Source organism: Neophocaena asiaeorientalis, unplaced genomic scaffold (genome assembly GCF_003031525.2).
Source record: "Neophocaena asiaeorientalis asiaeorientalis breed wild unplaced genomic scaffold, Neophocaena_asiaeorientalis_V1.1 scaffold1, whole genome shotgun sequence".
NCBI lineage: Eukaryota > Metazoa > Chordata > Mammalia > Artiodactyla > Phocoenidae > Neophocaena > Neophocaena asiaeorientalis.
Window position 1 is genome coordinate 1,131,656 of NW_020171981.1, and position 17,190 is coordinate 1,148,845.

Here is a 17,190-nt window from a genome sequence, read left to right on the forward strand (position 1 = left end):
TCACTGTTGTGGCCTCTCCCGTTGCGGAGCACAGGCTCCGGATGCGCAGGCTCAGCGGCCATGGCTCATGGGTCCAGCCACTCCGCGGCACTTGGGATCTTCCCGGACCGGGGCACGAACCCCTGTCCCCTGCATCGGCAGGCGGACTCTCAACCACTGAGCCACCAGGGAAGCCTGTGTATTTATTTTTTGTCCACACCACGTGGCATGTGGGATTCTAGTTCCCCGACCAGGAATTGAGCCTGTGCCCTCCGCAGTGGAAGCATGGATTTTTAACCACTGGACTGCCAGGGAAGTCCCTAGCCTTTCTTAATTATTTCATTCCCTGAGATACACCCAAGTCACATCAATTTGATTAGAATGTTCACAAACCAGGACTTCCCTGGTGGTCCAGTGGTTAAGACTCCAAGCTTCCACTAGGGGGGTAGAGGTTTGATCCCTGGTCGGGGGGGAACTAAGATCTCTCATGCCATTTGGTGAGGCCAAAATAAATAATGTTCACAAACCTCTTGCCATTATGTTCAGATACTTGTTTTGGTTGGTTCCAGACAGCTGATTAAATACTGATGTTGCCAGTTTTCCAAAGAATAGTCCCATTCTGGAGAACTGGAGGGCTTTAATAGCCACAAGAGATGTTAACAACCTAGCACAGGACCAGCACATCAACGGCACAGGATTCTCTTACTGTTTCATCCCACCTTCTTTTTTTTCAAACAGATTAAAAAAAAAATTTATTTATTTTTGGCTACATTGGATCTTTGCTGCTGCATGCGGGCTTTTCTAGTTGCAGCGAGCGGGGGCTACTCTTCATTGTGGTGCGTGGGCTTCTCATTGCAGTGGCTTCTCTTGTTGAGGAGCATGGGCTCTAGGCACGCAGGCTCAGTAGTTGTGGTACACGGGCTTACTTACTCCGAGGCACGTGGGATCTTCCCGGACCAGGGCTCGAACCTGTGTCCCCTGCACTGGCAGGTGGATTCGTAACCACTGTGCCACCAGGGAAGCCCCTCATCCCATATTCTGATTGTGGTCTTCTGCGGGTTTGGCCTCTAGGTTGTTCTATAATAGAAGCCCCTATAAGCCCTTTTGGTTAACAGTCAGATCTTTCTGATTTTTAGAAGTATCATCCAAATAATTTGAACAATGCCACTACATTTGGAGCCAAGTGGTAAGTTGTTTATTAAACACAATCAGTTTTGTAGGATCTTGGGTTACAAGCCTCTGCCTCTGGGGTTAGAATTTTGTTTTCAGGGCCATTACCACTGGCTCAGCCCTGCATCTCATTGGTCCTCCTCTTCCACAAACACCTCCCTGGCTCCAGGCTGGCCTCTATGTGGGATGCTAACCTTTATTTACAAAATGGGCCGGCAACCAAGAAGGGCAGGGTTGACTCCTAACCACCATTCTGAGTTTGAAGTCTGACCAGTTCATAATCCACAAACGGAAGATTTTGTGTTTAACAGAATGGCCCTAAGAGCAGACTTTGATACATTTCACTACTCATTGCCCTTTGTCAAAGGATGGCCTCCCAACATTAAGTATCAGCTTCTCCAACATTTTAGTAACTACGTTTTTAATACTACAAACCTATTCTCTAGAAAAATTACTTTCGTTGTGCCTTTTCTAGGGTTTGTGGATTACATCAAGCCGCACACCGTATTTATCATTTTGTCACAGTCCTTAAGACCTGTTAACAAGGGAAGTCAAGGATTTCCAAACAACCCTGCTCTGTCATCTCACAAGGCAAGTCCCTCCACAACCACTAAACCACTCAGGCCGTTGACCAGGTGTCTGTCAGCCAAGCAGCACCTTCTTTCAGGACAGATCAATGGGACAGCACAGCTGTGGCTGAATGCTTACAGGACAGCTGACATGGGGGGCACTTGGAGGGACAAGCTCACTAGTTTTTCATTAAGAGGTTGAGGCCCCATTTGAGGAGCTGCGGCTGCAGATGTAACCTCTACTGCCATTTCTGTGGTTCCTCCACACATACAAGATTGACTGTGACTATATATTAAACAGAAATCTGCAAGTCAGATGTTTCTGAAAACAAGTTTTATTTAAATAAGGGTTTAAATACATTACATAACATTAAAACTGAAGGGGGAAAAAACCCCCCAAAAACCAAAAACCAGTTTGTTACTTCACATGGCATTGGGCAGCTGTTGCTAGTAAGTTGCGAGCTCTACAGCTACATGACTGATACATCGGTTTGAAATTTGTTCCCTTGTCAAAAGTTTAACTGATAGAAGGTTGGCCTCACATTCTAGTTTGGACATCGATCAGCTAGGATATGTCTGGTCAAAAAGACGTTGGTGGCAAGCCAGATGTCCTGTCACCTCGATAGAAGGAAGGTGGCTGCTCTAAGCTCTGCCCACCTGGTCACGTTGGAGATACCACGGGATCTTTCCCCTGATGATCAAAGACTCCCTCTAGCAGTACAGCTGCCGTCGCTGCCTCACCCCATCCTCCACTCTCAGCTTCACCGAGGGCTGTTCAGGTGGCGACATTCTCTTAGGGCAGGGAACTCTGTAGAGGGATTGCTGAGGAGCTTCTGGCCAGACATAGCCGCCTGTGATCTTGGGGCTCTGGACTTGGCTGAAACATCGCCGTTATTGCTTTGTTTCAGGCCGGACAGTGCCAGGTGCCTACTGCTTGACCTCTGTTTAAATGAGGGACTTCAAGACTAGACAGCATGGCTCTTTTCAGTTTATTGCATGAAGGAGTTACACTAGTCCAAGTTAAAAGCAGACCCCAAATGGTTACATTACACAAGCTGTGAGGTTTTTAAACTTGTGACAAGGGACAGGAGGAACATTCTACTCATTGCAAGGAAATCCTCACTTAAGCTTCAGTGAGCCAGGAGCACTTAGAACCCATGAACCTTCAGCTGGTCGTCCTTAGCCAGTCCAATCTGCAAAGGAAAAAAGGGCAGTTTTAGAGAGGAAATAGAGTTAAAGTCTCCATTTCTGATGACAACAATCCTGTCTTCCTGCTTCTACACTGGTCAAGAGAAGTCCCAGAGCCCAGATGCTCTCAACTCAGGGTACACTCAGTTAACCACCAATGGTGCAATAGGATTTTAGCACTTAGGAACAGCCAACCAGACATCCTGTTTGTTTTAGTATCTGTCTGCATGCAACTGCACCCTTAAAGCAGATCCATGTAAACAGTAAACTTAAGGCAGACAAATCCCTTGCTTTCAGAAATACATTTTGTCTATGAACTTCAAGAACTCAACTGTTTGGCTTAGCCTTAGAAAGCAAACTACGTCCCCAGCAGAGACGGACTAGACTAGGCAGATCTCAGATTAGTTAGCCAGGGCAGAGGCACAAATGCACTAACAGGAAGTGACAACTCACCTCCACGAGGAACTGGCATATGTTCTTGCGCTGGTCACCCTGTAGCTGGATTACTTCTCCATATTCTGGATGCTCAATCACAGTTCCATTGCAGGCAAATTTCTGCAAGGACAATGCAAGCAAACAAGTTAGGCAGCGGAACGGCCTGAATGCCACTAATAACCCTTTCCAGAAAGTAATACAGGACAGCAGCCCCATGTACGCAAGGTAAATACGATTTCCCTACAATCTCATCGAAAACCTACCTTCTTAAACGCCTTCACTAGTTTCTTTTTATCGTAATCATCAGCGATCCCTTGGACAGTAGTAAGGGTCTTCCTGCCGTTTCTCTGTTGAATTCTTATATGGATATAATCCTCAGTGCCAGCAGGAAGCAGATCATCACCCTTACTTGCATCAGCAAAGGGGTCTGGGAAGAAAGGTCAAGCTCGTTTAGTTCTATTGTGCTCAGATCCCACTGCCACCCTCCCACTGGATCTCTTCCGTGTGCAGAAACTGATACTGAAATCGTCAGGGCCTGGTCAGATCAGATATGTTCTTTGTTGGCTCTCCTCGAACAGGTCAGTCCGGGACGGCCGGCTTCCCCAGTCCGGGAGAAAGTCTGGGCTTCCTGCCCCAGGCCCGCCCTCGAAAGCCGATCACATGTCGGGGGAGCCAGGGTTGGCCGGCGGCGCCCCACCCAGCTGATGCAACCGGCCGGAACCCAAGATCCGAGGCGGGGCCCCGCTTCCCGCCCCATTGGCGCGCGCAGCTGTCACTTATGGCTGGCACCGCCTCTCCCTCCCGGCTCTGTGACAAGGGCGATGACGTACGGGATGTGACGAAAGGATGGCGGGAGGGGCGGGTGTGGCCCGAAAAGGCCAGGGAGCCATTAGTAAATGCGCCACCCGAGACGCCGGACCCGCCCAATGGCTGACCTCCCGCCCGCTCCTTCCGGTCGCGCTCAGGGGCCAACCCCAGGGCCCAGGCCGCGGCCCCACTGCCTGCGAGCCCAGACATCTCTCCTGTACCCAAGTTCACTAAGGTACGGAACGCTTAGCAGCTTTCCGGGCCCTAGCTGCGGACCCGGAGCGCCCCGCCCGGGCCTTCCTCCTCTTGGGACCTTTCCGGGACTTACCGAAAGAGTGGAGGTTCTGGATAGCGGACATACGATACGATTCCTTTTCCTCGGTGGAAACGGCCTGCGGAAGGCGGCGGCTGGAGAAGGCGGGCGGGGGGGACGGAGCGTCGGGAAGCTAGGGGGCTCGAGGGGGAGGCTGCTGAGTCCTCGGCGGCGGCTCAGTGACTGGGGCGGAGGGGCGGTGCCTGTATTCACTTATGTAGCCGCCCTGTGACGCCAGCGCGCTGCCCTCACGTCCAGGCCCCACCCACGGCGTTGTGCCTCCTGCGCTCGGGCGCCGCCGCTTCCAATTGGTCCGGAGGCGGGGACGCGGGACGGCGCTTGCGCAGGAACTGTGTGCTGCGGGAGGGCGTCCTCTCGACTAGGGGAGCGATGGAAGGGGGAGGGAAGGGTTGGTTCGTCTAGGCGCTTGCGCAGTGCTGGAGGAAGGTGGCCGGTGCAGACAACTGGCGGAGGTTTCTGCGCCTGCACCCTATGTTCTCTGGCTTGTTCCGCCTTCTTGACCCTGTTGCAGGGAAGGGTTTTTTCCTGGGGTAGATTGGCACTCCTTAGAGAGGATTTAGATGCTGACCCGCCCAAACACGACAAATTCCCACTGTCTCATACCCACCCAACCACCCACTTACTCCCTACTTTACAGATTTGCTCCGTAACAGATTTAGGGCGGCACTTTTTCAACGTACAATAGTAGAACCAAAACCTTAACTTTATCATTTAGATTAATTTATCATTTAGATGAATCTAATCTGAAAATGTATTAATCTACTTTAAACGTATCGTTTAGATCGTCTAAGGAAAGAATCCCCAGATCATTAGCACAAGTTCAAGGGAGAGTAACGCTTGTTCTGGGGGTCAAGAAGAATTCCTGCACTTCTATCATACAAATTGTGTGGGGTTGAGCCTTCCCAGCTTGAACTATTTCCTTCAAAACAGTCAACCTTTCTTGCACTTTCAATTTATTAATTGAAATGCTCATAGTTGCAGAGGTACCTAGTGTGGTTTTAGACTCCAAAGGCTTCCTGGGACCAGAGAGGTAAGGTAAAGGAGTGCAGACAGCCAAGGGTGGTGTAACGGGGTGTGGTGAGCGCCGGGGTGAAAATCAGAGGCTGCAGCGGCTCCAGCCCATTGTGCTGGATCTTCTTTTTCAAGAGAACCCTGAAATTCAGATGTTTCTATAAAATCTTTTGATTTCTAATCATTGCCAATAAATTTAATTTTGGAAAAACACTGTGCGAGGCAAACAGAAAAATGTATGCTGGCCCCAAGGACTGTGGGTTTATGTATCTTGATGGTAAGGGTCACTGGCACCAGTGGAGTCTAATGGGAGGGAGAGACAATAAGATGACAGATTGTGACAGGTGCCAAGAAAGAAGTAAATAAGGTGACACGAGAGAGTGACAAGTGTCATGGCCTGAGCACGGGTTAGAAAAGAATTTCCAGACACAAGGCAGAATGTAAGGAAGAGCTGATTAAAGAGAAGGGTCGCTGCAAGAACAGTGGGCTGATTTCCTGGTAGCCAGGGAGAGTCGACGATGCGCGTGGGTTGCTTGTCCGTTTTTACAGCCAGGGACTTGTGAGTTACCTGCCAATTGGGTAGGGTCCACATGTTTCCAGTGGGATGAATACCTCCCTTTATATGGGATGGGAAAGGAGCAAGGCATGCTGCTTGGGAAAGCTCAGAGATGTTGCAATGGTCTCATTGTGACAGAGTGATAAGGGTCTGGTAACTGTTCCGGTGATGTTGGCCCTTTGAGTTTATCTTGTTCTTTGTCCTTGGAGCACATCACAACAAGGGCTTCAGGAGGTCTCTGAGGAGGTGACTTCCCAGTTGATGCTTAAAGAGAAAGAGCCCGTAACATGGAAAACCCCAAAGGAGGAAAAACTGGGTGTACTTGATAGTTTTTTTTTTAAATTAAGTTTTATTGGAGTATAGTTGCTTTACAATGTTGTGTTTGTTTCTACTATACAGCAAAGTGAATCAGCTATATGTATACATATATCCCCTCTTTTTTGGATTTCCTTCCCATTTAGGTCACCACAGAGCACTGAGTAGAGTTCCCTGAGCTATACAGTGGGTTCCCATTAGTTATCAGTTTTGTTTTTTTGTGTTTTTTTTTTGCGGTACGCGGGCCTCTCACTGTTGTGGCCTCTCCCGTTGTGGAGCACAGGCTCCGGACGCGCAGGCTCAGCGGCCATGGCTCACGGGCCCAGCCATCCCGCGGCATGTGGGATCTTCCCGGACCAGGGCACGAACCCGTGTCCCCTGCATCGGCAGGCGGACTCTCAACCACCGCGCCACCAGGGAAGCCCAGTTACCAGTTTTATACATAGTATCAATAGTGTATATATGTCAATCCCAGTCTCCCAGTTCATCCCCCCACCCCCCCTTCTCCCCTTGGTTTCCCTGTTTGTTCTCTATGTCTGTGTCTCTCTATTTCTGTTTTGCAAGTAAGATCATCTATACCATTTTTCTTGATAGTTTTTTTGATTCCGTATTTACTAAGTAGTCTTTTGAATAATCATTTGGCTTCCTTGATATCAGGAATTGGGGAACCATGGCTAGAAGGCATGGGCGTCCCAGTCTCACACCCATCCCAGAAGAAGCTAAGGACACAACCTTCCTCCACCTGGAAACCTCTACACTCACAGACGTGGCTGTGCTTGAAAGGGGTTTGGGGAGAGAGAGTGAATGAGTCAGAGCTGGCTCCCCCAGTGTGCACACATATTTTGTTATAAGAAAATTTAAAATAGCAATGTGGTCCAGCTTATCTTTTCCTTTTAGGAAAAGATCCTTTCTATGTCATATTGAAGAAGTCTTTTCTCTGCCTCCAGTTTATAAAGATACCCTGTTTTTTTCCCGAAAGTTTTAAAGCTTTGCTTTTTCACATTTAGGTCTTTTTTAAAAAATTGGGGTATAGCTGTTTTACAATGTTGTGTTAGTTTCTCCTGTACAGCGAAGTGGAGCTCCCTGTGCTATACAGCAGGTTCTCATTAGTTATCTATTTTGTACATATTAGTGTATATATGTCAATCCCAATCTCCCAATCACATTTAGGTCTTTAAACCACCTGGAATTGTGTGTGTGTGGGTGTGTGTGTGAGAGATGTGAGAGAGGGGTCTAATTCTTTTTCCTATGTGGATAGCCAGTTGTCCCAGCACCATTTATTGACTAGTACCTGATTTGTCCTGCCTTCTCTATCATAATCGTATTTCCATTTATGCGTGGGTTCGTTTTCGGACGCTCTGTTCTGTTCCACTGCTCTATTTATTCCAGAGCCATAATCTCTCAATTATAGGAATTTTATAGAGAGTCTCTGTGCCCAATAGCGTGAGCTCCTCTGTTTTGTTCAGGATTATCTTGGCTTTTCTTGGTCCTAGTTCCCCTTCACCTCATGGTGTATCACCGCTCCGCACGTTCTACAACGTTCTATGAAGCACCCGATCTCTCTCATTGCCGGGTCCGTACGTGCTGTCCCTTTTCTTCCCTCCTCTTCCCTGTTTGATATCTCCCACTCATCCTCCAGGACTCAGCTGGGAGTCATCTCTGTGCCCCCGCTTCCTCTCTCTGGCATTAATCACACTGCATTTTGCTTGCCTGTTCCTTGAACCGGCTACATAAATTGCTGGGCCTGGTACAAGATGACAGCGTGAGGCTCTTTGTTCAAAAACGATTCAGAATTTGAAGACAGCGACAGCAGAACATTAAGCCAAGCACAGGGCCCTCCTAAGCGTGGGGCCCTGTGTGATGGCACAGGTGGCATGCCTGTGGTCTGGCTCTGCCAGTTCCCTTATTTATCTCCCTGTTAGACTGTGAGCTCAAAAGAATAGGGTACGTGCCTCTCTCCTCTGCTGTGTATACGCAGTAAGTGCCTGCACACAGTGGGTGCTCAACGCTTGTCGAATGAACAGGCATTGTAGGTGCTACCGGTTAGGGTTCTTGGCCTTCCTTCATCGATAGAAATTGCTAAGAGGCCAGACAAGAAATTGAGGCAAGGCTTCACTGGGGGCCCTGCTGCAGCAGCGGGGAGCAAAAACAAGCAACCGGTTCCCTTGATTGCTTCTGAGGAGGGGCGAGCTGGTTCCCTATATGGGGTGAGGTAGGGGTGTGTCCAGGGGTCGGGCCAGAGGGGCGGCTCAGGAGGTCTGCCCACCCCTTTGGTGGAATTGAGTGCAGGGGGCATGTGCAGTACCCTGCTTTTGCTCCTGGGTCTTCAGAAGCGGCAGTTGGGTTTTTGGTCTTTTTGTATCCTGTTGTCCGTAATTTGCCCCAACTGTGCATGCATGCGGTTATTTTCAGTCCCTCATAGCTTTTCTTTGCATTTTGTTGCTCTAGGAGATGTTTGTTCAGGTGCAAGCACTGCAGCAAAGAGTCCCATGTCCCAACTTGTCTCATAGCTGCTCAGTTACTAGGAATGGCCAACCCCTGGCTCCAGGCTGCAACCTCTGCCTGAGAGCCCTGGGGTGAAGCACTGAGAAAAGGTCCTTTGCAGAGGTCCGACTCTGGGCTCTAAAGGGAGCTTCTGGACCTGGCTTCCTGGTGCGGGGCAGGGAGGGCGGCCCTAGGTAAGCATGTTCCCCAGCTCCTCTTACAGGGACCTGGTGTCCGGTGCCAGACATGACCTCAGTGCACGGTAAACAGTTATTGCCACAAACACACACAGGCTTTGCTTTGGCCAGTCTGCTGTTCAGAGGCCAGGCCGGGGGCAGGTGGCTAGGAAAGTGGGACACCCAGTTCTTGGTTACCACCAGCTTCCTGGGCGGACCCTGTTCGCCTCTCAGGGCTTCCATTTTATCCCCTAGAAGGAGGACTCAGTGATTTCTAAGGCCTTTTCCAGGCCTAAAGTCTGTAGCTCTGTGTTCCCGTTGGGGACATTTCCAAGGAGGGTCTATAAGAGTCCACTATCCAGGGACTTCCCTAGTGGCCCAGTGGTTAAGACTTCGCCTTCCAACGCAGGGGGAGCGAGTTTGATCCCTGGTAGGGGAGCTAAGATCCCAAGTGCCTTGGGGCCAAAAAACCAAAGCATAGAACAGAAGCAGTATTGTAACAAATTCAATAAAGACTGAAAATGGTCCACGTCAAAAAAAAAAAAATCTTATTAAAAAAAAAAAAAGAGTCCGCCACCTAGTGCAGAGGTTGTCCCAGCCCGGGGAGCTTGTAGAGTAATGATGGAGTCAGGACAAATTTGTCTGAAAGTGACATCTGTGCCTGCTGATAATACTGTCCTGTTCGTTACCACACTCTACTGACCCCAGAGCACGGGCTCTGGAGTACCTGAATCTGAGTATCACCTCCACCTCTTCCTGCCTGGGTGACTTAGTCTCCCAGCCTCCATATTTTTCATCTGCACAAAGGGATACGAATACTTTCTCTCTTAAGCTTTTGAGGAGATTTAAAGAGAAAAATAAGTGTGACAGGATAAAAATGTAATGTTATTAAATCACTAAGTAGATAATGCCAGATTCTCAGCGGAGAAGGGAAGGAGAGAGAGCTCAGAGCCGCAGGGGACAGGAGCAAGTCCCTGAGAATGGGAGGACAGAGGTGGGCACCTCTCCAGGGTGAGCTTGGGACATGGCAAGGGCATGGCTGTGTGGGACTCCTGGGGACCTTCAGCCTTGATTAAGATTCCCCAGGGCTCTGAACCTGGCATGGAAGCAGCAGAATCTCTCACCAGGAAAAGATCACATCCTCTGGGGAAATAGGCATCTCCATGGTAACCAAGGCAGATGGCTGAGCCGGTCCAAGCAGCCTCCCTGTAGCTCTGGTGCTACAGAGAACCCCGTGACCTAGAGGGAATCCTGGGGATCACTGGAGGCCCTGTCACATCCAAGGTCAGATTTCTGGGCAGCTGGTGGGATAACTGGCACAGGATTTAACTTGATTGAAAGAAAGTCAAATAAATGCGATCTTTCTTGCATTCCTTATTTGGGAGCTACCAGTATGTATGTGCACGATGGGAATCGTGTCCCCCCACCGCTCCTCAGGGAATGAAGTCTGCTATTCTTACCACTTGGAGAAGGAGGCAGACCTGGGCTTGCTGCAGCACTGACCCAGATTGCACAGGGCTGTTGTGAGATGTGCTTTTTTAGCCCTCAGCCGGGGTTCCGCTTATGATACATCACCCCTTCAACCTCCCCACACCCAGGGTGTGTAGTGGGAAGCGACGCGAGGGACCCTTATGGGGTGCTGGAAACGATCTCCATCTTGATCCTGGTGGTAAAAATTCACGGAGCTGGACCCTTAAGCCCAGCCTGCTTTACTCCCCTCCAGCCATCCCCCCGCCCCTGCCGCTGCGCCCCAGGCTTTCTTCTTGTTTTCACTTTTCCTCCGCTTGCCAGGGACTCCTGCTCGGCTCCCCTTTGCCTGTGGAGCATCTGCCTTCCTCATCCTGCTTTCTGCTCCTCCCCCTCTGCTTCCTCCTCCTTTTGGGAGTCCTGCAGGACCCTCTGTGGATGGGATCAGGGGGAGGCAGCTTTGCTTAGGAAGGGAGGTACAGGCCAGAGACCCTGGTTCCCCTCCCCTGGGCGGGCAAACTGCAGACTCGGTTGCGGGGAGGATAAAGTGTAGCCTGGGCTTGCGGAGGAAGCCTAGAAGGGCCAGACCTGGCACCTACCCTCAGGGAGTTCACAGCTTGGCAGGGTTCAGAAGATGCCCCCAACGAGCCAGGGGCACAGGCGGAAGGAGGAAGTGCCGGGCACAGGTGCACAGAGGGTGCTGCGTTCTGAGCGTGGCAGTAGGAGTCCCCTGGGGTGGGGTGGGGGTGGGGGTAGACATTCCAGATGGAGTAAAGAGCATCAGATGTCGTTGTGGGGAAGTCAGTTCACACCTGGTCCCTCTCTGGGAGAAGCTCACAGGTGTGTTTGGCAGTCTTCCTTGGACAGAGACCATACCTCCTCAGGTTTATTTTTATTTTTATTTTATTTTTAAAAAAGCTAATGTAGGGCTTCCCTGGTGGCACAGTGGTTAAGAATCCGCCTGCCAATGCAGGGGACACGGGTTCAAGCCCTGGTCCGGGAAGATTCCCACATGCCGCGGAGCAACTAAGCCCGTGCGCCACAACTACTGAGCCTGCGCTCTAGAGCCCGCGAGCCACAACTACTGAGCCTACATGCTGCAACTACTAAAGCCCGTGCGCCTAGAGCCCGTGATCTGCAACAAGAGAAGCCACGGCAATGAGAAGCCCGCTCACCGCAATGAAGAGTAGCCCCCGCTCGCCACAACTAGAGAAAGCCTGCACGCAGCAACGGAGACCCAATGCAGCCAAAAATAAAAAATAATATCTCAATAACTTTTATATGATTGCTTATTGAAATAATAATATTTTGTATATATGGGTTAAATAAAATAGATTGTTAAAATTAATTTCACCTGCTTCTTTTTACTTTTTAAAAAATGTGTCTACCAGGAAATTTAAAGTTACATGGGTGGCATGCATTATGTTTCTACTGGAAAGCACTGCTCTAGATGATTCCAGACTGAAGAGAGGGTTCGTTGACACAGCACGTGGCAAATCCACACTCATACGCTTGGCTGTCCCCCCAGCCTCCTCCTCACCAACATCAGACGTGTTTCCTGCTCTCCTACTCCAGCCTCAAGCATCTCCGATGAGCTTGCGAATTGCTTCCTGCTCCCAGTTGAGAAAACAGCTCAGGGATGGTCATGTGAAGAGAGTTACATGATCTTTCCTTTCCCAAGTGGCTTATCTTCACCCACCCAAACTGGGTCTCTTCCTGGGCAGGGCTGAGAGTTCTACCACCAAGAAGGTGAAGGTCTTTCCTTTTGTTTCACTCGCCCAGCCCAAGCTGACGCCTCTACCAGCTAGTGACCAAATATGGCCACCTGACCATGCCCCAGGGGCTGGGGCACCACCTTGTCCTTTGCCCCAAACAGCTTAGATGCTGTCCTCTCTACCCCTAGATAAGACTCTTCCTAAGAGGAATTCTAGGAAATAATTACAAAAAAATAGACTTTATTCTTTAGAGCAGTTTCAGGTTTACAGCAAAATCGAGAGGAAAGTAGAGTTCCCATATACCTTCTGCCCCCACCCAGGCATAGCTGCCTCTTCCACTGTCAACATTCCCACCAGAGTGGTGCATTTGTTACAACTGATGAACCTACAGTGACACATCACAATCACCCAAAACCCATGGTTTAGGTTAGCGTTCACTCTTGGGCAATACATTTTTCATTTTGTGAAACGAACAATTGTTGAGTACCCACTACTCACTACATGCTGTGCCGAGTGTTTCCCACTCCTGTCCCACGAGATTCTGACAAAGCAGGTGGCATTAGCTCTTCTGTCCAAGCCTGGGCTTGGACAAGGACACTGGCCAGGGTGGTGGTGGCCCTCTTCCTGCTGGGCAGCATGGCCACCTGGAGTGGCTGGGTTTCCAGGGGAAGGCTTGGGGTGATTCTGCCTTTGTAAGGGGGTTGGTCATTTCCTTGGTGGGGCTAGTGCCTGGGAGTGCATCCCAATTCTTGGGGTGAGGAGGGGATGTTATACACTCTTGAGGACTGAGGCTGGGTAGTCACTGCTGCTGTGGACAGGGCAGCTATCACAGCACATAGACTAGGATTTAAAAAAACATTTTTTAGGGGCTTCCCTGGTGGCGCAGTGGTTGAGAGTCCGCCTGCTGATGCAGGGGACACAGGTTCGTGTCCCGGTCCGGGAAGATACCACGTGCCGCGGACCGGCTGGGCCCTGAGCCATGGCCGCTGAGCCTGTGCGTCCGGAGCCTGTGCTCCGCAACGGGAGAGGCCCGCGTACCGCACAAAAACAAACATTTTTTTGGATGCCTAATTCCTTTCTTTAAACAAACAAAGGCTGAACCCACACTTTGACAGAAGGGTCAGGGGGGCCGCCAGAGTTCAGTTGTGCTTCAGAGATGAGCGGGACAACGTATGTGTGTGTGTGTGTGTGTGTGTGTGTGTGAATACGTGCAGGTGAGAGTGTATGTGCAGGCTATAGGCATGTGAGTGTCAGTGTGCGTGTGAGTGTTATTCGTGGGTGTTTTCCTTTCTCTCTTCCCAGATGCTCCCGAGGATCTGCGAGCTTCCTGCGTTGCAGCCCAAACCCAGGGGAATCATCTCCGTCCCTACAGGAGGCCCTGCTAACAAAATTGGGGTTTTAAGTCAAGGGACCGTTTGAGATGCTGTCCTGCTACTTGTCTGTTCTGTGTCCTCAGGCTGTAACCAACTCCAAGCTCGTACTTCTCACTGCAGGACAGGCCAGTAAATCAAGAGACCAGTTGTTGGGGCAAAGGATAGCGACTTTACTCAGAAAGCCAGCAGACAGAGAAGATGATGGACTAGTGTCCCAAAGAACCGTCTTCCCTGAGTCAGAGTTCAGGCTTCTTTTATACTAAAAGAGGAGGGGGTGTGGTTGGTTGCTGCAAACTTCTTGGTGCTAGAATCCTTTTTTTTGGTTTGTTTTTAATTAAAACAATTTTTTTAAATTGGAGTATAATTGCTTTACAATGTTGTGTTAGTTTCTGCTGTACAATGAAGTGAACCAGCTATGCGTATACCTATATTCCCTCCCTCTTAGACCTCCCTTCCACCCCCCCATCCCACCCATCTGGGTCGTCACAGAGCACTGAGCTGAGCTTCCTGCTCTTTATAGCATGTTCCCACTAGCTAGCTATTTTACGCTTGGTAGGGTATATATGCCAATCCTAATCTCCCAATTCGTCCCACCCTCCCCTTGTAGCTGTCTGCGTAGATCAGGTTTCGATGTTCCTGTAAACCTTCAACAAGAAAAAGGTTATTCTCTGTTCTGCAACTTTTTATTTCTATATGGTTAGAAAAGTGTTATACCTTTAAAGGTCAGAGCCTTAAGAATGGGCTATCCTGTAAATTGCAGGCTATAAGCAACATTCTTAACTTGTAAGAAGGGCAGTAGAATGGAAAGGTTAAAGTAAAAGAAACAGATTCAGTATGGAGGGAGTCACGTTTGTTCTTCCCTATTACAAGACAACTTGCATAATCTCTCTGAACCTCAGTGTCCTTTCCTGTATGTATCAGGAAAAAATCCACTGGTTTATCTATAACCTGCAGCTCACCTTCTAAGGGGAGCAGCTCCAGTGCCCTGAGGGGCCTTAGTTGGCAGGTGGAGGAGACTGGTGGAGCTAAGATGCTGGGTGAAGGATGAGACCCCCGGGGAGACTCCAAGGGAGGGGTAGGCATGGCCAGTGAGGCTGGGGGCCATGCAGTCTGTGGGGCCAGGTGGAGAGGGAGGGTCTGGGAGAACCTGGATGTGTGCACCGTGGTGTCCCACCTGCCCCATCCTCACTGCTCCTGCCGAATCCTTCGTAAAATCCCAGTTGCTCACTGGTGCTTTTGAGGAGAGGATTTTCTTTTGGGGACAGAGTGAGGTTTGGGCTTTTGCTTCAAGACTGGCCTGGGCTTCTGCATGGGGGAAACTGTGACACTTTGGTTACCTTATAGGGAGGCCATGGCCTGTTGTAGAAATATTATTTACTATCTGCTTCCAAGTGATGGGCTTGGCATTAAGCACTTTATATTTACTGTCTTGATCAAGCCTCCCAATGCCCCACCAGGTGGGAATGGCTCTTCTCTTTTACAGACGAGGACACTGAATTGAGGGAGCTGGGATTATTTTCGCAAGATCATAGCTAGTAAGTTGCGGGGCTGCATTCAAGCCCTGAGCCTGCACCCTTAACTGTGAGGGTACCCCCGCCCTGGAGGACTGTCTGTGCCTGGCCGTGCCCCCCAACAGATACCCCCAAATCACTGCTGGCTTCTATTCCCAGGGCGGGGGAGGCACAGAACCCCCGCCCAGGGCAGGGCGGCCTAGCATGGCCCTTGAGTGAACCCACTTCCTTCAGTTCTTTCAGCATCTCTATGCTTTATTTTATTTTCAAAAGAATGATGATATCTCCCCAAATTGTAAAATAATACGTTCTTATCGCATAAAAATTTAAAAAGTAGAAAAGTGACCCCCCAAAAAACACCTGTTAAGTCAGTTACCACCTAGGGATGACCAGGACCCATTTTGGCGTGTTTCCGTCTGTTCACATGGATGTTTATGAATCTGCCCACTGCTTTCAGTGTCCTTCTGCCTTGTGCCTTGCTATGCTGTACACAGCCTTCGGCATGGCTTCAGATCTTCCCCAAAGAATCCATTCGTACTTAAAACATGAGTGAACGATGTAAGTTTTACCCAGTGACCCTCAACAGAGGGCATTTACACCACCTCCCCTAACTTAGCTCAAAAGTCTTCGCTGCGCAGACCCCTCCTGGTCGATTTTTTTTTTTTTTTGCCGTACGCGGGCCTCTCACTGTTGTGGCCTCTCCCGTTGCGGAGCATAGGCTCCGGACGCGCAGGCTCAGCGGCCATGGCTCATGGGCCCAGCCGCTCCGCGGCATGTGAGATCTTCCCGGACCGGGGCACAAACCCGTGTCCCCTGCATCGGCAGGTGGACTCTCAACCACTGCGCCACCAGGAAAGCCCTACAACCACATTTTGAACGGCTATGAAGTTTTTATTTATCTGAATGTAGCATAAATAAGGTAACCAGTTTCCTTTTCTTGGACATCTAAATCATCTCCAATCCTTTGTTCTCATCAACAGCACTGGATGAACATCCTTGTGGGCAATTCAACTTGCACGCCTTTCAGGAATTCTGAGGATAATTCCTCTAAGTGGATTTTCTGGGTCAACAGAAAAGCATATCTTTAAGGTGTTTGCTAAACTGCCCTCCAGAGACAAACTGGTTCACATTCCCTCCAGCAGCCCATGTGAAGGAGGGCCTTTCCCTTCTCTCCCAGCCACTTCTCTGACTCTTTCCTCCCTGGGCTCTGTGACGCTCAGCTCTCTGCCAAGCGCTTTACAAATCCTAGTTCATCATGTTTAGTTGTCACGTCAACCCGATGAGGCAAGGACTTTTTTTAAAAAATTAATTAATTAAATTTTGGCCACATTGGGTCTTCATTGTTGCGTGCGGGCTTTCTCTAGTTGAGGCGAGCTGGGGCTACTCTTCGTTGTGGTGCGTGGTCTTCTCATTGCGGTGGCTTCTCTTGTTTCAGATCATGGGCTCTAGGCACGCGGGCTTCAGTATTTGTGGCATGCGGGCTCAGTAGTTGTGGCTCACGGGCTCTAGAGTGCAGGCTCAGTAGTTGTGGCGCACAGGCTTAGTTGCTCCGCGGCATGTGGGATCTTCCCGGACTAGAGCTTGAACCCATGTCCCCTGCATTGGCAGGCAGACTCTTAACCACTGCGCCACCAGGGAAGTCCTGAGGCAAGAACTTTTATCATCACCACTTTATAGATGGGGAGACAGAGACTCAGAAAGGATAAGTAGGGACTTACCTACTTATAAATATATAAATAAATAAATAAATAAATAAATAACTAAAAAAGAAAGGGTAAGTAACCAGCCCAAGGTCACACAGCTGCTAGCAAGCTGTGATTGGATGGCCTGGTCCGGGACTGTATTGACAGGCAGCTCTCCCTTTGCTTTCTCTGCTAGCTCCCCTTCCTTCTCTGGACTCCTGCCAGGTCCCAAACTCTTGCTTCCTGCTATCTTGGGTCTCACATTCCTCTCTTCTGCAGCAAACTGGCAAACTCATTCCCCACCAGCTCTATGAAGATGGCTCCTAAGTTTGCACCTCGGTTCAATTCAGCTCCCACCAGTTTCTGTTTCCAGGTCTGTCTCTAGCAGGGGTTTCCGAATCATAGTGGCCAGGAGAAC

At 49.8% G+C, this 17,190-nt stretch overlaps 1 protein-coding gene across 1 annotated transcript; it reads right to left on the reverse strand.

Moving 5' to 3' along the window:
• Positions 1–2,035: 2,035 nt before the first annotated feature.
• Positions 2,036–4,655, reverse strand: EIF1 (eukaryotic translation initiation factor 1). Its single transcript, XM_024745453.1, has 4 exons — positions 4,477–4,655; positions 3,605–3,768; positions 3,360–3,461; positions 2,036–2,911 (listed from the first exon to the last, which is right to left on the reverse strand). The coding sequence occupies exons 1-4, from the start codon at positions 4,505–4,507 to the stop codon at positions 2,867–2,869; spliced, it is 342 nt and encodes a 113-aa protein (XP_024601221.1). The 5' UTR covers positions 4,508–4,655; the 3' UTR covers positions 2,036–2,866.
• Positions 4,656–17,190: the final 12,535 nt, after the last annotated feature.

Coding starts and splice junctions, on each gene's coding strand:
- EIF1 (XM_024745453.1), bottom strand. CDS start 4,507: ATGTCCGCTATCCAGAACCTCCACTCTTTCG. Junction 3,462..3,604: donor TAGTGAAGGCGTTTAAGAAG/GTAGGTTTTCGA, acceptor TTGTCCTTGCAG/AAATTTGCCTGCAATGGAAC. Junction 2,912..3,359: donor TATGCCAGTTCCTCGTGGAG/GTGAGTTGTCAC, acceptor TTTCCTTTGCAG/ATTGGACTGGCTAAGGACGA.